This window comes from Fusarium phalaenopsidis (genome assembly GCF_050370095.1).
Source record: "Fusarium phalaenopsidis strain FUZ10S chromosome Unknown contig_32302, whole genome shotgun sequence".
NCBI classification, from domain to species: Eukaryota; Fungi; Ascomycota; class Sordariomycetes; order Hypocreales; family Nectriaceae; genus Fusarium; species Fusarium phalaenopsidis.
In genome coordinates this window covers 5,566,014-5,591,616 of record NW_028145405.1, presented here as the reverse complement: position 1 = coordinate 5,591,616, position 25,603 = coordinate 5,566,014, and the positions used below count along the sequence as shown (strand labels likewise).

Sequence of the window (25,603 nt, the reverse complement as noted above, 5' to 3'; positions counted from 1 at the left end):
TCAAGAGACCTAAAGGCAGACCTGCCGCAGAGTGAACTCCCCTTACCTGCCTCATCTTTCTCACTGGCATCTGCCCTGTAGTCGCTCAGGGGCGTGTGGAACAAACAAAGTGGCATTACAGAGAAGACAGGAGTGCGTGGGTGATCTTAGTGGGCTATGTAAAGAAAGTTTTAATGCTGTCTGTCTCATCTAGTAGCCAATTCTTGGGCTAGGTAATAGGTTCATTACACGAGTGGGTTTATATCTAGGAATACTGCAGGTGCAATCCCATACACAATGTCCCGATTATCTTCTTCACTTGCCGCGATATTACGCGTCACTCCGTACTGTGGGATGTAGTCGATGACCTTGGTGAGCCCCACCTTAGGTAGGTTTCCATTCTCGTCAGGCCTCAACGTGTAGAACATCTTAGTAGAGTTAATGTTGGATTCCTGCATCTCAGGCGGCTCGGGAGCGTATGCCATGACCGACTTGGGGTCTCGAGCGCCCAGCTGCACACCACCCTGCCCCTCTGCCTCGATATTAGAGATGGGGAGGCCTCCGATGGCAAATTCGTGCCTGGGGCCCAGGAGGTGACCAAACTCGTGCGTAAAGATCTTCCACATGTAGGGGTTCCAATCCGGGGCGAAGGCGCCCGAGAAGACAAGTATGGAGTTCAGGTCGGCTGAGCTGGGGAAGAAGGCCATAGCCAGGATGCGACCGCCTTTTCCAGCACGGGAGAGGGCAATGATGGCATCGGTAGCTATGTGCACCCACTCAAAGGTGACGCCGACTTCAGCTTTGTTCCACACCTTGGTCGCGGTGGCGAGCTGCATTGTTGTCGTTATCACTGACATCTCCGTCGGCCGCAATATCAAAGTACACAATAATAACCACATGACAGCATTAAAACCCAATCCTGTAAAACACCGCAACCCAGATAAAATTAAGCTTCTACGGCGGCGTTGCTGAAATATCAAAATCAATAGTTGCTGTGGCCAAGAAGCTGAGCGGCAGCCATGCCTGTGCACTCCGTGTGACAGTAGACAGAACTGAGTGTGTGATTGGCCCTGGAACCCGCCACAACTCGTATCACACCGTGACACTCAAGCCCCAAAAAGCACATAGCCGAGGAGTTCCCATCTAGACCGCAGTCGATGCGCTCTGAAGAACAAGCGGTGGGCTCGTAGCTAGCCATGTTTTCTTGAATTAGTCCTTAAGAACGGATCGAGGCAATAAAAGCCGCTGATGTCTCAGCCATGAAGTAACTTCCTACGGACTTGGGAAAGCTGCCAAGCTGCTAGTGTCACGCCGTGGCTAGCTGTGTATGGGTTCTGGCCAAAGTGCAGACTCGGTAGTTGGCCGACCAATGGAGGCGAGGGATCACGGCTGGAGTTGATTCAGCCATAGCAAAACCTATTACACATGGTAGCGTGATATGTGTTGTTGCACCGAGATGGGCATGGACATTCTATTGTGGCTAGCTGGATATTTGGTCTCGGTCTGCTCTTGATCATATGATCCCTGCAAAGTCGAAATCGGTGGGCAGCGAGGCGGCAACTAGATACCCATGATTGGTCCCTTTAGGCACGGGATAACAGTGGTTTGCGAGGGTCAGGGAGGGCATCGGCCTGCGCATTTGTTGACCAGTCACACGATACATTCGCTTGTGAAGAGTCTAGAAGCAAATGGATCCGCCAAGCTCAATAGACCGATTGCTTTGCATAGTACCAAGGACTGTCTGTTTGCGCAGGCTTTCCAAGAAGAGGGCATTCGAGGGTTGCAGCAGTTAAGGCGGAATCCAATATCAAGACTATAATTATGGGAGCATTCTCTGTCGAAATCACTCTAATTCAAAGACCACGCAGTCATCTCTGAGCTCAATCACCCCCCAGTCAACATGGTCAAGGCTTCTATCGATTATCTTTTCACTGACAGGAGGTCTGTCAAACCCACACGAGAATGGGCAGAATTGCTGCGGGCCAGCAAGGACAAGTACGCCAACTGCCGTGTCGTGTCCTTGACACGCGTCAAAGATCTGAACTCTAAGTGGAAGCACGAGTATGTCCAGTTCGTCGTGGAAGAGGCCGGCAGCAAAGAGCGCGCAAGAGTCTACGCTGAACGAGGCAATGAAATCGACCTTGACTGGGTCACCTTTGGCCCAATTGAGACCAAGGTGACCGGTAGCAAGCACGATAAGGACTTGCCTCTTCCCCTGACCTCGCTGATCTTTGGAGGCGAGTCCGGGGTGGATGTCGACAAGAGACCAACTGTACTGGAGATTGCCGAGATCTTGGCCGCTACTACTCTTGTGGGTGGCGCGTATTCGAAACTCGGTCACCACTGCTTTTGGTACGCATACACTGCCTACGATGCTACAAAGAGGCAGTTTGGTAAATGGGCCAAGGAGAAGAGGTGGCGATGGGGCGACATTGGAGGTGCCGGAAACGCTAGCATCAAGGATGCCATCGGCTTGGGATGGTCCACCCTCTTCAAGTTTTTCTATGTGGTACGTCTTTCATTGAGGGGTATTGAAAGCCAGCTCACACTCGAAAAGGGCCACGCCAAGAAGTTCAAGGAGGAGAGGGAGACAGGCATGGTCTTGTTCGGGGATATGCGCCCCATCATCGACGACTTGTACCTGGTCGAGCAGGTCACGTCCTTTTTGGAGCAGCCCGGGAACCAGGATGAATTCATCTCGGCAATGAAGGCCGAGGGCTTCGAATTGACCGAGGCCGAGGTAAGATTTCCCACCGTTTCATGGATCTCCAAAGACAAATACTGATGGTTGCTTGCATAGATCAAGGAACGTCTGCAGGTGAGCTACAGCCTCGCCGAGCAACATGCCGAAAGTGACGCAAACTGGACAAATGAGGTTAGTATTATTGTTCTTCTCACGTCTCGCCTGTTAATGAACGTGAAAAATGGCTAACAAGACTCGATCTCATCAGCTTTACGAACTCAACAAGGACTTGGTTGAACGTACCAACAATGATGCCGATGCTCAGAAGTATCTGGAGCTATATCAGAGCTTCGAGGTACCCTTTGATATGAATGAAGTGACGGCAGAAGGCGCGGGGAACTATGAGACCAAGAAGGCTCTCGAGATTGCTGTGGGACACATTTTGGAGAAGGCTCTGAAGCACCAGTAGCATATTGCTACATCACACTGTTATATCAGCACATCACGTTATTTAAAGTTTGGTTACACCTCATTAACTTCTATGCCATCAAATCCCCGGGCGTCTCGGTACGCTCTCATGTTGGCCAAGTCTCCCTGGAAGATCGAGATAGTTGTCAAGCTATCTCATCAATACTAACATGTAGGGCTCGGCCAAGGATTGGAGAAGAATCAAGCACGCTGCAAGATCTACAAAGGCCCCGCTAGCTTATCTACCCTATCTCAGATGTTAGATTACCGAGACAAGATTAGGTTTCAGTCTCAGGCATGGGTACTGCACCTGTGCCTGGCTCTGGGATCCCTTGACTTCCGGACACAACGTTTCTTCACAGTAGACTATGATTGTGTGTTATTTTCTTTCATTATGTGAGAAGCAGAACTTGATGCCGTTCTCAGCATTGTATTTTCATTATTATGCGCGCCTCCTATGTGTCACCGCAAGGTAACAAGTTGCCACGTAAGACAACAGTCTATACCAAGTCTACTTTTCCCCATCTATCCCATCAACATTACCCAGCACTCTATTCTATTCCTTCTTCGCCTTTTTGTTCTTCGGAACTCTAGCAAGCCAATAAATGCCCAACGCCGCCGCAATGTTGAAAATGCAATAACCCCACATGATGCCAAAATTCCTCCACCGATGATCAAAGCTCATGCTCATGCCCTCCAAGAACGTGTTTGTGTCAGAAATAGTGCAGTACTCGCAAGCAGCACCGTCGCCTGCCTGAGGATTTGTAACGTAGCCGCCCACGTCTGAGAGGTATGTCTTCAGGTAGTCGCCGCACGTGGTGCCGTTAGGGGCGTCAAACTTGATCAGCTCGTTTGGCTCGCAACTTGCTTCTGCGTTGGCCATTGACGTTCCCAGGAGACCTTCCACTACGTAGGTGAAGGGTGAAAGTCGGTACATGAAGATCCAGAAACCGGGCAGGTCCTCTGGCGATGCCAAAATACTATTAAGGGTCAGCAACTATCCAATCCATGAATACCAGGGATACATACCCGCAAAAGGAGAAAATCATGATCATGATCAGAGTCACGAGTCCACCTGCAACCTCTGCAGTCTCGAAACCCGCAATGATCATATGCGCAAAGGTGCTCGTAAACATGAAGAACATCCAGACATGCAGAAACATGGTCACGTTTCGAGCATCAACCGCATCAGTCGCGTAACCATTGCGATACATCCCAGTTGGGAAGTACCAACAAACGAAAGAAAGCACAGCCATCAACTACACTCGGTCAGTACTTTGTAACTCATATGAAAGCGGCTCTTTCTTACCGAGTTCCAAGCGGCTTCAACCAGGATTGTCGACACCAAGAAAGCCTTCCAAGAATACGTCTTTGAAGGACGCTCACGAGCTTCGTACATTGTACGCTGAGCCACAAAATCGGGAAGCATCTGCTGAACGATCTGGGTAAAGATGGTGAGGAAGATCATGACGCCAAACATCTGATTCTGAAGACCACGCTCCGTGTTCTTGCCGTTCAGGAACGACAGTCCAATGAAGAGAGACTGGAAACGGTTAGTCTGTTGCAGGAGGTAAAATCGTGAATCGGGAATACTTACTGCACCAGCTGACAAGATGACCTTGGAGTAAATGTACCCAGGACTGCGCCAGTACTGCTGGAACAACCTCTTGGTGACCTCGAGATACTGCACCTTGGAAGGCGCAGCAAACTCGTTGTACTCTGTCACATCCTGGGCCGCGCTTCCAAGAACGTGCGAGCTTCCTTCGGCAACAAGGTGACTAAGCTCCTCCTGAACCTGTGTATGCTCTGGCGAGTTCCTCCAAACTTCAGGCCAGTCAATGTCTGTGTGAGCTCCTGGTGCAGCACCGATAACCTCAAGCATATACTCGGCCGGGTTCGCTCCAGCTGGACACTTCGGTCCCCCGTTGCGGACAAAGTAGTCGACAAGGACCTTGGAATTTCTTCCAACGTCTCCAAAGTAGATGGTCTTTCCACGAGACAGAAGCAGCAAGCGGTCGAACCGTTGGAAAAGCATAGCCGACGGTTGATGGATCGTACACAAGATGGCCTGGCCGTTCTTGGTCAACTTTTCCATCAGGTTGCAGATAGACCACGACGTTTGACTATCAAGGCCAGAAGTCGGTTCGTCCAGAAACAAGAGCAATTGTGGTCGTGCAGCAAGTTCAACACCAATAGTAAGCCGCTTGCGTTGTTCAACGTTGAGACCCTCACCCGGCACGCCAATGATGGCGTCCGAGTACTCTTGCATGTCGAGGAGACTGATGACAGTGTCCACATAGTCTAGCTTCTCCTTTCGGGTGTATCTCGCGGGTTGACGAAGAAGGGCGCTGAAGTTGAGGGCTTCCCTGACGGTCTGGGTGTGGACGTGAAGATCTTGCTGCTGGACGTAGCCCGTCTTGCGTTGAAACGATTCATCGCGTAGCTTCCCGTCAACGAGCATGTCTCCAGTGACGACACCCATTGTGACCCGGCTGGCGAGAACATCGAGCAGAGTGGTTTTGCCGGCTCCTGAGGCTCCCTATCACACCACGTTAGTTGTAAGAATCTCCATCTCGACTTGTTGCTTACCATCAAGGCAGTAAGGGTTCCGGGCTTAACCCAGCCATCGACGTGATCCAGAATCCTCCGTGGCTCGCCCTTAATCTTGATATCGTAACACACATCCCTCCAGTGAAAGACGGACGTCTGCTTCTCAACATCTGTGACCTCCCCAGAGTCGTCGTTGTGGTTCTGCTGCGGCTTTCCATGGTAGCCTGCTTCCTCGTCTTCGCAAATCTTGGGAGAGTGCTTCTTGATCCCCTTTCGCGTAAACACCAGGACTTCGCCCTTAGACCTCTCTGAGGCAATCGTCTCAGTGGCCAACAAGTGAAGACCCATGAACAGGACGGTAAAAGCAATGACGACGGCAAAGTTGCGCCACTTGTGAGAGTCATTGTAACCGTACGTCGAGGAGATATAATCAGATCCACGGACAAAGCTCTCTCCCGGCACCGATCCTTGGACATTACAGGCTCGCGACAGTGGTGAAACATCCCCATACTCAGGTCCATCCGGCACAAAGTTTGAACAAGGATACTCTCTCCCACCGTACTCGTTGATGAAGAGGCTCTCGAGACCGTAAAATGTCGGGTTCACCCAGCGAATCCATCCGATCCAAACCGGCATGTACTGCGGTGGGATAGCAAATCCAGTGTACAGAGCAATAACCAAGAGTAGGATAGAAGCTCGAGCCAGTGCCGCTGCGATGGTCTTTGTGAGAGACGCAATCAGTCGAAATAGCATCGAGAAGCTCATCGTGATGGTAAAGGAGAACAAGAGAAAGAAGAAGAAATGTCCCGGATCTCGACGAAGGTTACCCATGAAGTACATGGTTGTGTTCATCATGATGGTGTTGAAGATCTTATACGGTAAATCCACCACCATGGACGACAGAGCCTCGGCGCTTGGATGGTACAGGGCATAGCGGGCGTGTTTTTCGACAATGTTTCTCTTTGCGTAGAGGGTCATGATCTCGAGGATGTTGTTGTACGCGTTCATCAGGAGGATGAAGAAGATGAGCAGTCCACGTTTGAAGAAAGCCCCCGTGTTCTCAGGAAGGTTGTAAAAGATGCTGGAAATGACGAGAGACTCAACGAGGTTGCAGCACAGAAGCGTTATCGTCACGCTGGGATCGGCCTTGAGCATCACCCAGCTACGACCAAGCGTGAGGCGCATCTGCTCCATGTATGACAACGTAAAGGGCGAGTTGAGCCGCTGGGCCTTGGACTGGTCCATCTTTCGGGACATGACAAACTTTTCGTAGTGCTCGCCTCCAAAGGGGTGCTGCTCGAGATAGTCGTCCATCTCGGCCAGGAGACGTCGTCTGTGGGCGCTGTTCTTCCAAGCTTGGGCAAATTCGTCGGGCGATCTTGGGGCTTTCCCTTCACAGCCGGGTCGGATGACTCGTTCTTGATGGCTTGTCATCGAGGTCAAGAAATCGGCTGTGGTTTGCTGTTCAGGACAGACAAAGCCCAGGCCTTCGAAGTAGGCCTTTGCTTCAGTCGTCTTGCCAAAGAAAATTTGCCGTCCCTGATACAAGACGAGAACTTTATCAAAGACCTAGCACATCTATTAGCAAAGAAACAACACCAGCAGATCTATTAACTCACACCATAAGCATCCTGAGAAGCCTGGTAGATAGCAACAGCAGAAGTGCACCCAATCACATCAGCCTGCGTCCTCAAAGTCCGACAAAACTCGAGTGCATTAGCACTATCGAGTCCTCTCGTGCTGTTATCCCAGCACTGAAGCGGCGAGTAGCTCAGCGCCGCCTCGGCGATGGTCACGCGCTTCCTCTCGCCGCCGCTGACGCCCCGGACAAAGTCGTCGCCCACCCGCGTGTTCTTGGTGTGCGAGATGCCAAACATGGCCATGGTGACGTCTCGTAGGTGCTCGGCGTATTCGTTGCGTGTGATGCCTTCGGGGATGTTCTTGGGGCATCGGGCTCGAGCAGCGAAGTAGAGCGTGTCGCCGACTGTGAGGTGCGCAAAGTGATGGTCGACTTCAGCCGTGTAGATGGCTTCACCTCGGAAAGCCGACCTCATTTCTTCCGGCCGGATACCAGAATAGTTAATCTCAGAACCATCGTCGATATGGAAACCGTGTGTGTCGCCAGCAATCGTCTTAAGAAAGGTTGAACAGCCAGAACCAGGGGGTCCCAGCACAGCAAGCATCTCGCCACTATGCAGCAACCCCTCCAGATCCTGCAAGATATCCACCCGCCTCTGCTTGTCGTGTAGAAGCTTCTTGGCTATCGTGCCAGCTTCAAGAAAGATGTTGCCCACGCTCTTTTGAAAATCCGTATCTGTGCCAAACCCAAACACATTCAGGTTCCTAAACGCTACACCAGTCGTCCTTGGTGGGTTTCCCTCTGAAGTGTCGGTCCGCAGCTCGTAGAACGCCTTGGCCCATTTCTTTGCGTTAAAGCCTGGGCTCTTGGGGTTCAGCGGTCCGTCCAATTGAGGGAAGAGAGTTCCAGGGGCTGCTTGAGACTGGGTGGTGAGGCGACGTGCTAACTCCAGCATTTCTTCGTTAATGTTTTCTTCCAGATCCTCGTTTTCAGTGTCAGAGGCTGTCTTTTCGTTGCAAACTTCGGTGCATGCAGACGTCGAGTCATCGTGAGAGGCGCGGATAGGGGAGTTCATGGGACCGACCCCGTGTTCCAATTGGGCACCGGATCCCATAGCGGTTGGTGTTTGGAGTTGTCAATTGACCAAGACTAGGAGTGATGATTAGATTGAAGATAAGATTCGATGCAATTGAGGAAGTCTCTTATATATAATGGAATGAAGCAATATCAATTGCGTAAACTACACAACTAAGTGGATTTGTCAACCATAGCCCCTTCGAATAAACTCAATTGATTACTCTAGCGAAATATGAAAATTCTCAAGACAAAATCCACAATACCCCATGTCAAGATTTACCACGGGACATTCTTGTGGATATGGTGGATACAAGTGAGGGTATTCGGACATTCAAAGACCGAATGTCCGGGCCAACATGCCACCCTCTGCACGGACTTTCGGACTTTGCCAAGACTCTGGCCTCTCGACGAATTACCCGATCAAGTAGTAACCCCAGCAGGCTTGCTACTAGTGGCGTCGATGGCTTCTCCCCCGTATCCATAGAGTCATACCTTGGATCCCCAAACTCCTTCATCAACCCCCAGAACCGCCCGCGGCCAACCTCCATCTCCATTCGTGACTGTGCTCATCTCTCGGCGCCGCCTTGGAGATTTGTTTGCCGCCTGTAAGCCAGTGAGATCCTCGTATTAAACCTGCCCTGCCGTACATACCTACAGTACCGGCCGCCTGCGGGAATTTCCCGACGCCGAATCTCCGGTTCGCCCTCGCCTCGTCCGTCACCCGCCAAGGTCCATTGTTCTCCCCGTCTCTTATCAGATCGGTAGATCTCAAATGTCAAACTCAGCCATGGCGGGCCCGGACGAGCTCAACCGTCTTTCGGTGAGCTGCTCCCCCAAGGATCATCCCCTGATGACTCTCCCCTCCCCGCATTCGGACTATTCGCTGACCTAGCCTCCGAGTGTATGAGATGCAAAGAACGCAAGGTCCGCTGTAATCGTGTTATGCCCCAGTGTGGTCGGTGCAGTTTACAGGACTTGGAATGCGTCTACCCTGTCCGGGCCAAAAGGAGGACCACGCGTTGTCTAATTGACCCTGCCTTGTAAGTATCTCATCTTGCACACTCAATTACTCTTTGTTGATGTTTCTGTATCCCCAAGATCACCCAGTTCCGGTCCTGCACTCACCGCCATCCTCGATCGTCTACAGCGCCTTGAAGCCCAGAATGCCTCCTCAACTTCAGCCATCAATCCCTGTACACCAGCATCAATTCCTGGGAATGCCTCGTCAAGCTCGTCGCCATGTGCGTCCACCACCATCAATGGTCGCGACTCATGCGTCACAACGCCTCATAACCCTCGCCAGGAGATGGATGCCATGACCGTCTTGAAGGATGCTGTCGATCAGGTCCAGGAAAGGCGAAGACGGGCCTTTGGGTCGGCTGTAATCACAGATTCCATCGCCATCCCAACAGACCTGGCCAAGACCTGGGTTGAGAGTAGGCGACCTTGCACCGACTCACTGCTTATCGCTAACACTTGCAGATTACTTTGAACATATGCCGGCATGCATGTTCCTCGGCTTATTCGAGCGACGGGTGATTCAGATGATACCCGACATTATCGACCTCCCCCATATCCATGTCGACCCCGTCATCCTTGTCATCTACTACACCGTCATGTACCATGGCTGCAGTCTAAAAGCCAGTAACATCTCCTCAGTCGTCGGCATTGACTACATGAACGCCAGTTACCTAGGATGTCTTCGTGCCATCCCCCTCTGGGAGCGAGAAGCGTCAGGGTCAATAACCGACCTACTCGCAGCCCTCTGTGTGGTACGCTACCTATGTTCACCATCAGTCCTGATGAACTAACCGTATAGACCCGTGTGGCTGCCGAGTTCTTCGATTACGATCTGGCTTGGAGAATGTTCAAGCACGCTTGCGAGTCTTGCCAGGCTCTCAACTTGCACAACCTTGACGGCGACGATGCCGACGCCACTTTTCTCGGGGACAAATGTGACGATGAAAGAAGAGGTTTCTGGGAGGTTATCCAAATCGACCTATTCTTCCGACTAGTCCTCAACACACCGCCTGCCATTACAAACAATCCTTGGAAGGTCAACTTGCCATGGCTGGATGCTGATTCGGGGCCTCCTCTCCAAGGGATACAGTCCACAGCGTTCCTCGCTAGCTCTCGGGTCAGTCTGGTTATTGCTCGATTCTTTGCCATGCTGGACGACCCAAAGAATACCACCAAATCCGAGATAATGGCCAAGACTGAGGAGCTCTGTCTTGAAATGCAACAGATTTTTGACGAGTGGCAATTAGTGAGTTTACAGTCACATTCTTATCACTGCCAACAACTAACATTATGGCAGAATGAATGGATGGCAGATGCTCCTGAAAAGGAGCAGGATATATGGGTGGTGGTCGATGTCCTCTTCACAGGTTACACCTCCATCATCTACATGTTCCGCAAGATGTCCCTCCTCGACTCAACCTCCCCAAGGCCACCAACAACAGACTTAGATATCCCCGAATCACCCATCGTCGAAGACGCTTGTCGACACATTATCAATCTCCTGAGCCAACTACTAGTCATATATCCCTACGTGGAAACGATGACGACCCTCTTCGGGGCGTACCGATGCTTCGTCGCTTACGCCTATCTCGCAAACAGTATTCTACAAGCCGAGGATCCTCAAAGCTACATGAAGGATGCTGAGTCACTAGAGCGGTTAGGAAATCAGTCAGCCTTGTTGGCCAGGGGACAGAAGGATATTGTGCCTTTAGTCCGGGCAATGCAGACGATTAATGAAGAGATACGAAAAAAGATAGGGAAGTAGCCTTGAGCAAATAAATACCCACGCCAAGGACATAGTAATCTTTAATACCTCTCAACGATTTCTATCAGGCTGGTGTTTGGTTCAGCTTGTTCCCAGAGCTGCTTGACAGTGAGTGAAAACACATTTGCATGTATCCTGAAAGGTGAGGATGGAAATCAAGTTGACTTCCTTTCATCTATTCAGACCTAGAAGCTTCTGCCAAAAGGCCTGGCTGGATGGTCTAGAATGGACGGAATCATGAATTTCAGACATTCCAGGTACAAAACAACTGTCAGGAACCCCAGTCAAGGTGCCCATGAACCCAAGAGGCAGCGACAGCAAGCACGGATCAAACTCATCCACTATCAGATTAGATGATAGCTATTGATATTCTCACGGCAAATGGAGCAAAGTAGTTAATGTATTGGACAGCGTGCCCCTAAAACCTCGTCAGTCAACAGTCGTAACCAGTTCGATGGCCTCAACTCACATATCAGCCGGATTTTGTCTCATCGCATCGTTCTTTCCCGCATTCATGCCTCGAAGCATATCCCCATAAGCATCCTGAGAGCCTGGGTCACGAGAAAGCCTCACAAGTCTCCCGTGTCACTCAAAGTACCCCATATTCGCCCGATCCTTGGCAACCTGATACGCCGCCCTCTGCAGATCCTTCCACGCGGGCAGCTCGTCCGAGACCCCGTATCCCTCATCCTGCAGGTTTTTGCATCTGTCGCAGAGACGACCCTGGCAGTAGACCCATTCCTTGCGGATCTGCTGGATCTGGACGCAGTTTAGGTGGTACCTGTGTCGGCGGTCGTGGCATGGGTCCTTGAGCTGCACCACGAAGCAGCCGCAGTTGAAGAGGAAGATGTCCCACTTGCACATCTTGCTGTAGTTTGGTTTGCTGGGTGTTTGGAAGGCTCTTCTGGGTGATGAAGCCGAGGATTCTTGAGACTCGTCCAAGGTGGGGGGAGTTTGGATGAAGAGGTTTGGTCTGTCCGTTCCAAGTTTGTCGACCTAGATTTGTTCAGCTCTTTAATAGTTTTCTGAGTACTAAAATCCTATGAATCACTCACTTTTTGTGTATTTCATAAGAACACCGGAAGAGATTCACCCTTTGCCAGGATAAGATGTAAGTGAATCAGTGTCGGCAGGCGCTACGTAATCTTTTGATAGTGTGAGCTCTTGGGCACAAATTTACAGGGCTTGACCTATCATCTGATCCTGGCTGTGTTTGTGTAACGTGAAGTGAATTACAGGGCATTTGTATTGGCTGTGATTCACAGCCTGCTCAAGGTCTGTTGAGCAGTCGAACTACCCGTAAACCTGAACACTACCGAAGGTACCTAGAGAAAGATAAAGTCTCATCCATACGACCGCGGATAAATGAGACGGCACTCTCTTGACTGTTCTAATATTCTCTCAATGAGTAGCAATTATAGATTATTTTTAGTATCAAAATACAAAGAACACCTTCAAGATCCATCTCACTATCAATAGCACGGCCTCGTTGGTTCCCTTCTCCAGGGTAGCCAAGACAGTCTAAAAATGAACATCACAGCTCTCCACACTGTCCAAACTAGCGCACGCGCGGCAACTCGTGAACGAGTGACACGCCCCCTAACTCAGCTTTGCTTTCAGGGGTTCCCGCCCGCTAAACCCCTGCAGCCCGCCCACTACCCCATCCATGCCTCGGATCCCTTTTTCTGCCCGTGCAGCCTCAACACCATCCCCCCCGCGAAGGCCACGACATCGTCTTTTCCCTTCGAATAAGCGGCTCCTTTTTACCCTCCATTGCCTCGCCGCCTCTCCTTTTGCATATCCTCTTTATCCTGCAGCTTCTCGCATTCGCTTCCTTCTCTTCTTGCTCCTCGAAACCGCCATGAGCTGAACCCTTGGGTCGCATTCAGCAGAACCGCCACCATGGCTCTCCTATCATTTATCCGCAGCGTCTACGACCACGACACCCTAGACACTCGCTTTCTCACACCGTCGTCCACTCCCTATCAGACTGTTATCGATGCGCGAAGCGATCCTACCTTGAAAAAAGATCTCGCATCCAAGGAACGAAGCCGCGCGCAGCCCTCGAAATGGAAGACTCCCGAGTTCTTCCTATACTATCTCGTCATTATCGTGGCCCTTCCATATATGTTCTGGATTGCATACGATGTTTCGAAGCGTACGCGATTTTCCCCGCAACTACTCTAGCCGAGCTAACATTCTACTAGCAACCGACCCTCGATATTCCAAGTTTAGCAGGTTCTTGTCCCCTGGCTGGATCCCTGGGCGACAAATCGACGTCTCCGATGCGCAATACCACGTCTTCCGAACGAACCTCCCGTACATGGGCGCTCTCCTATTGTTTCACCCGTTGCTGAGGAAGCTCTGGAACAAGATAAACCCTCTGCCGGAGCGAAGCCAGGGTGGGCGCAGTAGATTGGACCAGCGAGCGTCGTTCGATTTCACATTCGCAATCTTCTTCCTTTTCGTTCTTCATGGGCTTTCAGCGTTCAAGATCTTCTTCATCCTCTGGACCAACTATCAGCTGGCCACCAAGCTTCCTCGAAAATATGTTCCTGCCGCGACATGGATCTTTAATGTCGGAATTCTCTTTGCAAACGAGTTGACCCAGGGCTACCGGCTTAGAATTCTGGCCAGCTTCATTTCACCTCCTACCATGGGCGTTGTGGGGAACAGGGTGAGACCGATCGACTCGGATTTGATGAGCCTCGGAGCCAGCATCGACAATACATTTAGGGGCCTTTTGGCGAGATGGGAGGTTCTCTTCAACCTGACAATCTTGCGTCTTATCAGTTTCAACCTGGACTACTACTGGAGTGTTGACCGCAGCAACTCTAATGCTCTTGAGGTGAGTGAACACAATGATTTTCAGTTGGAGCTGGAATCTGATCTCGTTCTGATGCTTAAAGAAGAAGCAATTGGACCCAGCAAACCTTTCAGAGAGAGACCGTGTCTCCATCTCGGCCGATCCCAGAGACTTTAGTTTCCGCAACTACGTGGGCTACGCGATTTATGCGCCGCTCTATCTGACGGGACCTATTGTGACTTTTAACGACTTTATTTGTCAGTCCAAGTACCGCGCTGCCAGCATCGAGACGAACCGGACGATTCGATACGGTGTCCGCTTCCTGCTCGTGCTGCTCTCGATGGAGGTGATTTTGCATTACGACTACGTTGGTGCTATCAGCAAGGGCAGGCCGGAATGGGGCTCATACACGGCTGCTCAGTTGAGCTTGCTGTCATTCTTCAACCTCCACATCATCTGGCTGAAGCTGCTCATTCCTTGGCGAATGTTCCGACTCTGGGCGCTCATTGACGGAATCGATCCTCCCGAGAACATGGTCCGCTGCGTGAGCAACAACTACAGCACGCAGCGTTTCTGGCGAGCATGGCACCGCTCGTACAACCGATGGCTGATCCGGTACATCTATGTGCCTCTGGGTGGCTCATCGTTCCGCACTTGGCAGAGCACGGCTCGTTCTATCATGACGTACCTCCTCTCTTTCACATTTGTGGCACTGTGGCACGATATTCAGCTGCGGCTGCTGATCTGGGGATGGTTGATTGTGCTATTCATGCTCCCCGAATGGATCGCTGCCTACTTCTTCCCGCCGCGCAAATGGGAGAACAGACCGACAGAGTATCGCATGCTCTGCTGTGTGGGAAGCGTGGGCAACGTACTTATGATGATCTCGGCGAACCTAGTGGGCTTCGCTGTTGGCGTTGAAGGCTTGCAGAGCATTATCCAGAGCATTTTGCATGACTGGTCAGGTATGTTAAACCGATTCCCGACTAGCTGACAAGCATTACTAACTGGAGTAGGCCTTTTGTTCCTAGTTACGGCATGCTCATGCCTTTTCGTGGGCATCCAAATCATGTTTGAGATTCGAGAGTCTGAGAAGAGACGAGGAGTCTTGTTGAAATGTTAGACGAGGCGTAGATATATACGGTGCCGTGATTTCGTTAGAAGGGATATTGTACATGTATTGTAACTGTAATACCGACGGAGCTCTGGTGGGTTAAACATGGGACGACAATGAACGACACGGAGGAATATGCTTCTATTCCGGGACACAAGCATGCACAGGTGTAACTATTCAATTGTCGAGTGAGATTTTCATTATTAGAGATTATCCAATACGTGTCAGCCTCGTTGCTGTCTAATGCCAAACAAAGGGGTATCCTTGACCATCACATAGCCCAACCAGGAGAGGCCTGTATACATTCGTCGAGGCTCACACCAAAGCCAACCAACCCAAGGCACAACGCCATCGCATATCAATCAACACCATAAATGAAACACCCGTGACGAGGGTAATAAATCAGTACATCCTATCCGGCGCCTCGGGAGCGCTGCCAATGGCATACTTGTTGGCGGCAGACGTCATCTCGATATCGTCGTGGTTGTCGGGCTGCTTAGCGAACTTGCCGTCCTTGCCCAGCTTGGTCTCGGTCACCCAGCGGCGGAGCCAGATGATGCACCAGACGATGCAGAAGATGACGACGATGCCGACAGCGATGCCAATGATGTACGCGGCGACAATGCCCCTTCCGCCCACGTCGTTGTGGTCGAGGAAGCTGTAGACGTAGAAGCCCTCGGTGGCCTTGGTGATGTACGCCAGGGCGAGGTACAGGGCGAGGATGAGGATCAGCCAGGGAATGTGCACCCACTCCGGGGGGTTCGTTCGGGGGATAAAGATTTCGAAGAGCGCAAACAAGCTGTTGAGGCCATGCTGACTGACGTTTGACCACGCGCTAAAGGTAACCGTGAACCAGTCACCCTTGTACAGAACAACCCAGTACACGATGGTGACGAGGAACGGGTATGTGACGATGGTCGAGTAGAAGAGCGCGTGTAGCGCTTGAAGAGGACGGGGAAGAGTGTCGAGTAGCGGCCGGCCGCGCAGCGCGTAGGTGAATGTGTGTATGGCGGCGACAGCAAAGTAGAAGGCGATGCCCCAGTATGTGAGGATGGTGAAGTAGCTAAACGAGTGTCGAACCTCTTCGCAGCCGCCGACCGAGCTATGGGTGCATGTCCATCCGATGATGAAGAAGCGCGTGACAAAGGCGTAGATGGAGATGAGGGCGCGAAAGGCAAAGAGAAGCCACGGGTTCAGCAGCCAAGACGTCTCGAAGCGGTTTGAGGGATCCCAGAGGCCGTCGCCGAACCTGAAAGGGTTCTTGGGCGCCATCTCGTTGGTGCTTTTCGTGTATAGTTGTGGTGTTGAAGTTGACAGAAATGCGAAAAAAAGCTGGGGGTTTAATTTCCCAACCCCAGAGCGGAGGCGGTCCCTTAAACAGAAGCGCCAACCTCAAACTACTGGATCGTGGGCGTTTTTATTTTTGGGGTTTGGCGTTTTTCAACGGAGGGCTGAGCTCAGATGATGATGACGGGTTCCCCCCCGCCAGATCTTGGTCAAAACTTCCAATGAAGGACATCGACGTGGCTATTATAGATGCACAAGGCAAGGTTGTTTTCAGGGTTTTTTGCGGGCATTGAAATCAAGGTTGGGTGCAAGCATCTGACCTTGGATGCGGCAGTTCTCAAAAAGGTAACTCTACCTATGGATCATGAAGATGACGCCGCAGGGCTGACGCGTGGCTGAGCCAACAGCCAAGAGAACGAGCGTCTGCGGCTTGTTGATAATCGCCGAAGAACGACAATGAGGAACAGTTCTAGCTTTATCAGTATCCGGATAGAAGGACACCATTCATCTAGAATATTTCCTTTTGAAAGCCGTCTGGTATCGGGCTTGATCCACTCGACCACCGCAAATCTCTTGATACCCTTTGATAGACGCCAAGAACCACCTCAAGCCAGGCTGAGGAAATAGCGGGAGAAGCAATAAATCAGCTTCGACAAGCCAAGAACAACACGTGCTCGTACTCAGTGCCAATGCTACACCGCACAGAAAAGCCGTGGCGTAGAATCTAGGCCGTGCCCTCTCAAGACTGGCCCAACACTATCGAAATGACCATCAACACTGGTTGCAGAGCCATCCTTTGTGCGACTGTCATCAACCTCAAGCCTGGTTCTTTCCCTCTGGCAACGAGAACAACTCACCAGAAGGTTCAGCCCAACAGAGAGTTTTCGGAAGCTCCCGCAGGATCAACGGCCTTGACAAACTTGGCGCCACCGAAACGTCGCTACTGAACCTTACTGGCGGTCCTGAAAGATGATCTGTAAATTGCAGTCAATAAACCGGCAAGCCCCTGAGTGGCCGAGCTACGCAGCTCGTCAACAAGGCAGGCTGCCGTCGCAAGAGAGGCGATACAGAGTGTCGGTCAGGGCCCCATCAACACGCGACACCTTCATCAATCCCAAGCATGAGTTTTGGATACAGACGGCGGCAGAACAAAATAAGCAGGATCAACCCGACACCACGGACCACGGAGGGCCCCCTGGAGGTGTCTGGGTCCTCCCGACTGCTGGTCGGTCGACGGAATGAACAGTGCGTCAGCCCCCTGCTGTCAGCTGGGACCCATGGCACTTCGCTGGGCGAGGGCAGCTCTTCGCGGCTCTTGTTGTCGAGAGGCGTCTGCCGTACCCGTCGATAGCTGTAGTTATCAACGATTCGCAGGACCCAGACGCAGGCTGAAATGACAGCTCCCAAGTCCCGATCTGATCGCAAGCCCCCTTTTGGCACGACCTGAGCGGAACCCTTTCGAATCCATCCTGGGCTATTGCTTTGTTCGGAAGACTCGAGCGCTGGGCATTGGCTGGAGCGGCGCCTGCAGTCCAGCGTGCCATGGGACATGGGGTCTCTTGATTGTTTGTGCACCACCAGATGCGTCCCCCTGAGCTAGGCCGCGCCAGATGTCGTGAGAATAATTTCGTCGGGCGCTTGCTCGTCAATAGACAAGAAATTAGCTTGGATCGGCTTGGAGACGATGCGGGATGGCGACATGCCGACGGTGCGAAGCGCGGCAAGCCATGGGATATTCGGCTGATGGCAAACTGTCCACCTCGAGGGTGGGATTGGTGTTTGACGTGGACTAGCAGACTCTTGGGCATCGAGAGGGTCTGTCCATGATTGGCTTGCAATTGGAGTTGAACCGCCACCAGTTGAAAGGGCCTCTCCACCATTGAGGGACTTGATTTGAACCCAGCCATGAATTGCATCGAGAACCCAGAGCCTCGGCAGATCTAGAACCATTGATCGCCGCTTACTCGGGACTGCTAAAGGCCAGGCTTTGTTGACTCATGCCCAATCAAGGACTGATACCTGCTCTCGGTTATCAAAGGCAGTCGTCCTCATTCCACCCACATATCTGGGCATCCATCCATATTGCAATCATCTGGAGTGCTTTGCCGTGTGGTGGCATTAAGCATTTGCTAGGCTGCGGTTGGGCCCGCCAAGCCTCGTCAACCACCCATTTAACCGACACAAGCTGCAATTTCCTTTCATTCTTGTTGTTGAACCTCGGGGGCCTCATCCATTGGGTACGAGATAGATGGAACTGCATTAGCAGGATGCAATCCCATCACGCATGGTAACCCGTTGGATGGCGAAGAAATCGAAGACTCAGCTCCACCATCGGGGAACTGCAGTGAATGAGTGGACTGCCCTGGCGGTGGGGTTGCGCGTCCAAGCCAAGGGGCCCTCTCAGGGGCACTGGGGCACTGGGGCCTCAAGGGGCGTCCAGATGGTACCTGCGTTTAGCGGCTGTTAGTGGTTGCGCCGCCCGCCAAGACCGCCGTTGGTGGATGGCCACTTGCTGGCGTGGTTCAGGCTCAGGGGATGAACGAGAAGAGTGCGAGAACGAGAGAGAAGCACGCACAGTCTAGCTAGCACCTTGAGCCCAGCCCAGCCCATCCCATCCATCCCAGTCCAGTCCAGTCCAGCCCGTGATTAAGGTGCGTGACTGAGTGACTGACGGGCAAGAACAACAGGCAAGCAAAGGTAGGAAGGAGGCGAAGCCCCCGGGCATGGGCGTGTACGCGTCAAGGATTCAAGGGACAGAGCAACCAACCAACCTTGCTTGCCAGTATCAATTCATCACTTCCATCCCATCCCAACTCTCGGGCTTCTCCTTTTTTTTCTTCCTCTTCACCAGCAGCTTGGAACCTTCATCCTTGCTTCTCGGCCTGCGCGTCTTTTCCTTACAAACCCTACTTCTTTTTAAGGGTTCGTATTTTCACGCTGCGAATTAGCAGGCGGATCCTTCATTTTCTTGCCTTTTTGTGGGCTGCGGCTACCCCGGATTGTCGACCCGAACCCCTCGACAGCCAAACAGTTGCTTGCTTGCTTGGTTGCTTGGCTTGGGCGGCCTGCCGACCTACACACCTATTTGTGGCCTCCTGGGTCCCTGATCAGCTGATGATCCATCCCCTTTGCAGACCAACGCTACAGATAGAGCTGCGACCTCTTCCCAGCTTCCCACGTTCCCGCCGATCTCTCCCAAGCTTTTGCGCCTCAACGAACCTCGACTTTTTGGATAACCTCGCACCGCGCACCCGTTGCTGAAACCGACCTGTCTCTTGCCGTGCTCTACTCCCGTTGTACCATGGCTCTCTCCGTTGCTTGAATCTTGGCTCCCGGCGGCGCTTTCACGATGCGATAGACTCCCCCTCCTTTGTCTCCAACTGCTTCCGCTCGTTCGCTCGATACGCTGTACGACGCCGCCTCAGCACAAAGATTCGCCCGACGCTCTGCACAACATCTGCACAACCGTTTCCGTTGCCGCTTCGATAACACCTTTGTGTTGCCGCATTTAACGGCTAGACGGCTTCCTGCAGTTTCTCGATTTCACACACCCTCGACGCAACCACTCCCCGCGCCGACCCCATGATGTCCTCGGCCGTCAGGCCCGCTTCAGAAGTGTCTATCTCGGCCGTCGGCACCGCCACCATGGCTCCCACTACGCTGCCGCCGTTGACATTCAATGACCCTGGCGACCTTCGAATCGTCCTCGTACCAACCTCTGACGATGGCGACACCGTTTCAGAACACCCACCTTCGGTGGTTAACCACCGATTTTCGACCGATAGCTACAGGTCCTACAAGGCACCAAACCAAGACATCCCGACACACCCCGTCCCGGCCATGCAAGAAGCCTTTGCCGAGTCTTTGGACGAAGTCACCAGTGGTGGCGATGGGCCCGGTAAACCCAAACTAAGAGACCTCGACGCAATGGGGCGTCGAGCGAGGCTACTTGAGCAAGACGCCGAGGATGAGCCTTACGATACGACATGGCGTTATCGGCCGGGTCAGCAGCAGCACGAAATGTACAAGCTCATTTCGCAAATCACGTTTGGCGTCTACCTCCTTCTCAACAGCCTGGCTGCCGACAATGGACAGGTCGTGACGATTCTTCAGGGGCATATCGATGAGGTGGACGAGTTTCTTGAGGTGATGCTTGAGGACTTTGCCCAGGCTCACAAGGACCTCACAGAGCGTATTGCTCATCTCCAACTCCCCATGGCCAACAGGCAGGCTTTTGAGGGTATGCTTGAGGATCGCAACTTTCGAGCCCAGATTCTGTCAGGGAACGAGAAGATTGACCACATTCTTGCCCGGACCAACGCCGCCATGAAGCAGTGGGACGACGATATCGATGCTGGCCTCCGATCGAGCGAGGCATTCATGGAATGGCTCAATGAGCAGAAGGACACCAAGTGGCCAGACTCTGAACCAGATCTGAACAGCATTTTTCTAGCCATGAAGGGCAATGCTGACGGCTGGCTCAACGCCTTTGACGAATTGAACAATCAAGCGCAGGATCTAAACGGCCTGATCATTAAACTCATGACCATTGTGGCCGAGATGGAAAAGACGGCCGGCGAGGTTAGCCGTAAAACTTGGGTATGTTGGTCGTTGAGATTCGCCAGCACCAAGGCTAACAATCTACAGGCAACCATTCCTCCCTTTTCCTTGCCTGTGAATGCACCTCGCGAATCAACAGCAAGCTCCTCCTCACCGTCGATCAAGTCGGATCCCAAGTCCACACCTGTGGCTAGCATTCGCAGCTCCAAGTCGACTACAACCCTCCCGGCTGCCAGCCTCAAACCTAAAGACCCCGAAGTCAATACTCTTAACGACGTCAGCACTCTTAGCGATTTCCCTCTGCCAGGGGCAGCTCCTTTGCTGCCACCAACTCGGTTCACCCCTCGTCCGTCACCGAACCTCAGTACCTCATCCTCATCTTCCGGGCCCAATCTCAGCGCTTCGTCACCCGCATCGTATGGTGCTACCACCCCCAAGGCGTCTGTCACAGAGGAAAAGCAGGAGGAACCCGAAACTGGTGATGGTCTTGGCGGACTTGACGATGGACCGTTGTTCATCCTTCAGCCACGAACCTACACGCCGCAACCGCCTGCCTCACCCGTGGCTAAGAGCCCTGAATCACCCAAAATCGAAGAACAAATCCAAAGGCACACTCTTACACAGTCTGTCCGGGAATCAGTAGGATTGGAGAAGAGGACATCTTTGCGGCAGCGTGTGTCTCAGAAAACAACACCGCCCGTCTCTATCCAAATTCCTCCAAGGAACACTATCGAGATACAATCGTCGCTGCGGCCATCTCCTGGAGGCATAACGCCACGAACCTCGAAATCGCAAGCTCCCGACTACTCACATGCCTCAGATCTTGAAGCTTACCAGCCTCACCGTCTTCCTCGAGCCACCTCACACGCAGACTTTGGGGCTCCTGTGCGTCCTCTCATGCCCTCGCCTCATTCTGAACACCACCAATTTTATCACAACACGATTCCTGTCCGTGCATCACCCCACTCTCCCCTGCAGCAGAGGCCGCATACTGCAGGTCCGGCCGATCAGTACCATCAATCGGGATATTTCCCTGGCCACCAACGCAACCAGCCATCTCGAATGGGTGCCATGAGCACGCTAAGCAGTGTGACAACAGCGACTTATGACGATGCTGCTACCGTGACATCGCGGGCTACAACCCAAGCTGGAGGCAAGCGGGTCAAGAAGAAGAAGAGTGCCTTTGGGTGGCTCAAGAAAGCGTTTAGCATGGACGAGGACGAAAAGGCAGAGTATGAGGCACGCAGAGCCATGCAGTACCGCGACAACTACTATGATGGGCACAGCCCCAAGTTCTTGGACGGAAGGAGAATTCGATAACTCGCTGAGAGCGAGTGTCTCTTGGAAACCTACCTATACTTACCTACCTATTGGGCCTAACATGGCGCCCGTTTCACGCAAAGTCGTTTTTGCGAATTGATACCCGGCGACAGCCATCGCCTGATTTTGCCACATCAGTCATCATCTCATTATCATCATCTTGGATCTACACTCCATCACATTTACAAATCACATCTCAACATGCCTGACGGCATAGGATACTTGGCCTTCTTAGGCATTCACTCATGGATGCCACGAGTTCTGGGAACAGTCATTGTTCTTCCTTCCCCATCTACCTAGCATATCATCTTGGTCAGCTGGCACTGGAGGCGTTTCTGGCTTGGGTTCTGCGGTAGCCGACGTTGTTAATCTACTATGGCAATCTTGTTTGTATGGACTGGATTAGCTGAATACTCTTTGGATTGGACACTGGGGGCGATGCTGGACAGTAGGCAGCTATGTAGTGAAGCCCCAAAACGGCGAAATTATGACATTGAATGCAGGGAATGCCTGCGAAAGTATGTAATGAGTGCGACCATGACGGCCTGGCCATGGCTGGAAAGAGTGATATCCGATGTCTAAAGATGCACCCGGCTTGCTTCATTTCTGTCGTCTTGTAAGTGTGGTTGAGGGTGGAAATATGTACATGAAATGCACGCCTTGAATATGGACCAACGGACATATATACAAGGCAAGGCATGTAAGTTATACCATCACTCGCTGAATCCATAGCTCTTAACCCGGCTAAAGAAGAAGGGCTTATCGTTCTTCAAGCCAAACTCGCCCCAATCATCCGTCAACTTGTTATAACTGTAGAAACCGCGCCAGATGAGCTTGTTGTTGCGGGCGCCTTTACCGGCGCTCCGCATCGACAGGTCCATGCGGTACATGTACTTGGAGCCAACACCCTCGGTCTCGACAAAGACGTCACCCTCCGGGTCGCGGTCCCGGTCATGCGGGCCGGCGGCGATGGTGGGGCGATCCATGACGGAGGGGTCGTCCCGGTCCGCGGCGGAGGATAAACGCCACCTGCCGCGCAAGGCGAGAGCCATGACGGCTGAGGGGAGGTGGGGGTGCGCGACGTCGCGGTGCAGGTGCAGGTCCTCACGGGTGAGGTGGTGGACGACATCGGAGGGCTCGGCGGTGGTGAGCAGGCTGATGAGGGTGCCGTCGCGGAAGAAGCGGAGGTAGCGGTAGTAGGTGACGATGTGGATGGGACTGCCCCAGTATGTCTGGTTGGTAGAAATTTGACCGGTACGGACGTAGTTGACGGTGCTGATGTAGCAGCCGTTGAAGCGGATGCGTGGTCGTGAGTGGAAGAGGTTCTTCCAGGTTGGGTAGACAGAAGGTGTGAGGGACTCTGTCAGGGCAAGGTTGTCGGCATGTCGTCGTTGAGCTATCTCGGCGGGGCTGATAATGACACCGTCGACAATCTCAATGTCGTCTTGCTCCTCCTCTGGGAGGTCATCCCATTCAATGCCCCTTTCGAAGCGGTACAGCATGGCGCTGAAGCCAACCTCCGAACCCATAGCAACTCGACGCCAGATGCGCTGCTCAGTTGCTACGAGGTAAGCCAGCCGCTTACAGACCCTAGATAAGCGGGCAAAGTCGCCAACGTCCGCGATGGCAACATCACGGAGAATGTGGACGAGGATCTCATCAGGGAGGTCAGCCAGGGGGCATGGCGGCTGGGGCATGCCCTCCACAGGAGGCGGTTGAGGCTCGATCTTGAGGCCAGAGAAGCTAGCGATGAGCTCGCCGATGGGCAATGGCTTTACTTCTTCGGCTTCGTCAGCCTTAGGTTGTGATGTAGTGGTGGTGGATGACCTGGTAGCTGTTGGTGAAGTTGGCCGTGGAGCCGCCTTTTGCGGGAAGTGCTTCTCTCGATATCTCCGATCAACACCATTGTCAAGCTATAAAAGTCAGCATTAATTCACACCATGAGAACAAGAGACAAACCCGGTAAGCCTTGCGGTACAGCTTTAGACTATCGCCCATGTTTCCCTGAGCCTCCTTGTGCATAGCTTCCTCATAATGATCAAGAGCCGAAACGAGCTTCTTCCCCGAGCGTCCATGATGCACCTCACCAACAGGACGGCTGCTCAAAGTCGGCGACTCAGGCGCAGGCTCATCAAAAGATTGACCCTGAAGATAATCATCGTCGTTATCGTCAGCCCCCGCAGGAGGAGGAGCATGCCTGTGTGACACAGGAGGTCCGTGGTGAGGCCGTCGCGAGGGTCCAGTAGTAGACTGCTGCTCGTCGTGGTGGTCCTCGTTTCTGGTCCTGAGATCAGAGATCCACTGCTGGCGGAACGACTCTAGCTCAGAATTGAGCTCTTGATCGTTGGAGGAAGTCATGATGAGGAGATGTGTTTTGTCCGATATGTCCGAAAGGTGATTTGCAAAGCGGTGTCTACAAAGTATTCATGATTACGTATACAACTTATAGATGAAGAATTTCAAGCGGTGAAGCGTTTAATTTGTTTTCAGTATGAGTTGCCGCTTGACTCAGAAGGGGAGGAATCAATTGAATGCAGGGGGTAAGAAGAGAGTAATTGCTTAGGTGTGATAACGTCTCGACGTGATGGATGATGCAAAGAGTATCGGATCGAGAGGATTGGCCAGGAGGATGAGCAGGGGTCTTGGCCGGATGCAGTTCGCCGCAAGAGTCATCAATTGACGGTGGACGGATTGGGACTAGGTCGAGTTCGAACGGAACGGAAAAAGATGGTCCGTTGGAAACGTGTTGAACGGTACGACAACCACCTCGAGGGGGGTTAAATTTGCAGTGTAATCACAGAGCCGCATCTCTTCCAGAATCGTTCCGAGGGGGGCTCAAGTTGCGTGCAGGCGAACCACGAGCGAACCACTCGACCAATGTACCTACGCAATGAAAATGGTGCGGAAAAGTACAAATGACTACCTTGTTACGCAGAGCCTCATCGAGATCAAGGGATGGCGAGTACTTAGGCAGCGAAAATAGTGCTGAAAGGTACAACAGTCGTCTCGAGGGGGATTAAAGTTGCAGTGAAAGCCGCGGGCGAACTATGGCGAACCATCGAGGGAAACCCTCTCTATATAAGACCTTCCCCTACTGTCGATGTGGCAGCCTCCACGGATAGTAAATATAGGCTGACCCGACTGAAGTCGAATAATAAGTGTCCCATCTAGACAGTTGACAAATGAGGGCATGATAGATCCCGCAACAGTCTATAAATTTGCCATTTAGTCTGCCTTGTTAATTAGCGCCATGGGTTTGCATTCCACAGTGTCTCTGCAAGGAACAAGACTGGCATCGCTCGACTGCACGGGCTGAGAAGGGCTTTGCCGCTTTCTCGCGGACACAACACTCGTCGAGAACGAGGTAGTCTAACTTTGTCGCCTGGGCTTGCGAC

The 25,603-nt window shown here is 52.3% G+C and overlaps 9 protein-coding genes across 9 annotated transcripts; 4 read left to right on the top strand and 5 right to left on the bottom strand.

Moving 5' to 3' along the window:
• Positions 1–224: 224 nt before the first annotated feature.
• LRP88_09082 (uncharacterized protein) lies at positions 225–815 on the bottom strand (the record flags this gene model as incomplete). Its single annotated transcript, XM_083245577.1, has 1 exon — positions 225–815. One exon carries the CDS (start codon positions 813–815, stop codon positions 225–227), a length of 591 nt encoding a protein of 196 aa, XP_083100071.1.
• Positions 816–1,879: 1,064 nt separating this feature from the next.
• Positions 1,880–3,131, top strand: LRP88_09081 (uncharacterized protein; the record flags this gene model as incomplete). The annotated part of the gene is made up of 4 exons (XM_083245576.1): positions 1,880–2,488; positions 2,537–2,719; positions 2,780–2,854; positions 2,931–3,131. 4 exons carry the CDS (start codon positions 1,880–1,882, stop codon positions 3,129–3,131), a joined length of 1,068 nt encoding a protein of 355 aa, XP_083100070.1.
• A 555-nt stretch (positions 3,132–3,686) lies between these two features.
• On the bottom strand, positions 3,687–8,373 carry LRP88_09080 (ABC-2 type transporter-domain-containing protein; the record flags this gene model as incomplete). The annotated part of the gene is made up of 6 exons (XM_083245575.1): positions 3,687–4,110; positions 4,160–4,389; positions 4,440–4,673; positions 4,728–5,669; positions 5,720–7,249; positions 7,300–8,373. The coding sequence occupies 6 exons, from the start codon at positions 8,371–8,373 to the stop codon at positions 3,687–3,689; spliced, it is 4,434 nt and encodes a 1,477-aa protein (XP_083100069.1).
• Positions 8,374–9,499: 1,126 nt separating this feature from the next.
• On the top strand, positions 9,500–11,121 carry LRP88_09079 (uncharacterized protein; the record flags this gene model as incomplete). The annotated part of the gene is made up of 4 exons (XM_083245574.1): positions 9,500–9,560; positions 9,819–10,108; positions 10,156–10,602; positions 10,654–11,121. 4 exons carry the CDS (start codon positions 9,500–9,502, stop codon positions 11,119–11,121), a joined length of 1,266 nt encoding a protein of 421 aa, XP_083100068.1.
• A 585-nt stretch (positions 11,122–11,706) lies between these two features.
• LRP88_09078 (uncharacterized protein) lies at positions 11,707–12,063 on the bottom strand (the record flags this gene model as incomplete). The annotated part of the gene is made up of 1 exon (XM_083245573.1): positions 11,707–12,063. The coding sequence occupies one exon, from the start codon at positions 12,061–12,063 to the stop codon at positions 11,707–11,709; it is 357 nt and encodes a 118-aa protein (XP_083100067.1).
• A 960-nt stretch (positions 12,064–13,023) lies between these two features.
• On the top strand, positions 13,024–15,050 carry LRP88_09077 (MBOAT, membrane-bound O-acyltransferase family-domain-containing protein; the record flags this gene model as incomplete). The annotated part of the gene is made up of 4 exons (XM_083245572.1): positions 13,024–13,279; positions 13,329–13,969; positions 14,031–14,892; positions 14,944–15,050. 4 exons carry the CDS (start codon positions 13,024–13,026, stop codon positions 15,048–15,050), a joined length of 1,866 nt encoding a protein of 621 aa, XP_083100066.1.
• A 393-nt stretch (positions 15,051–15,443) lies between these two features.
• On the bottom strand, positions 15,444–16,313 carry LRP88_09076 (uncharacterized protein; the record flags this gene model as incomplete). The annotated part of the gene is made up of 1 exon (XM_083245571.1): positions 15,444–16,313. The coding sequence occupies one exon, from the start codon at positions 16,311–16,313 to the stop codon at positions 15,444–15,446; it is 870 nt and encodes a 289-aa protein (XP_083100065.1).
• A 3,597-nt stretch (positions 16,314–19,910) lies between these two features.
• LRP88_09075 (uncharacterized protein) lies at positions 19,911–22,208 on the top strand (the record flags this gene model as incomplete). Its single annotated transcript, XM_083245570.1, has 2 exons — positions 19,911–20,927; positions 20,976–22,208. The coding sequence occupies 2 exons, from the start codon at positions 19,911–19,913 to the stop codon at positions 22,206–22,208; spliced, it is 2,250 nt and encodes a 749-aa protein (XP_083100064.1).
• Positions 22,209–22,921: 713 nt separating this feature from the next.
• Positions 22,922–24,566, bottom strand: LRP88_09074 (SCF ubiquitin ligase complex subunit HRT3; the record flags this gene model as incomplete). The annotated part of the gene is made up of 2 exons (XM_083245569.1): positions 22,922–24,004; positions 24,168–24,566. The coding sequence occupies 2 exons, from the start codon at positions 24,564–24,566 to the stop codon at positions 22,922–22,924; spliced, it is 1,482 nt and encodes a 493-aa protein (XP_083100063.1).
• Between the last annotated feature and the right edge of the window lie 1,037 nt (positions 24,567–25,603).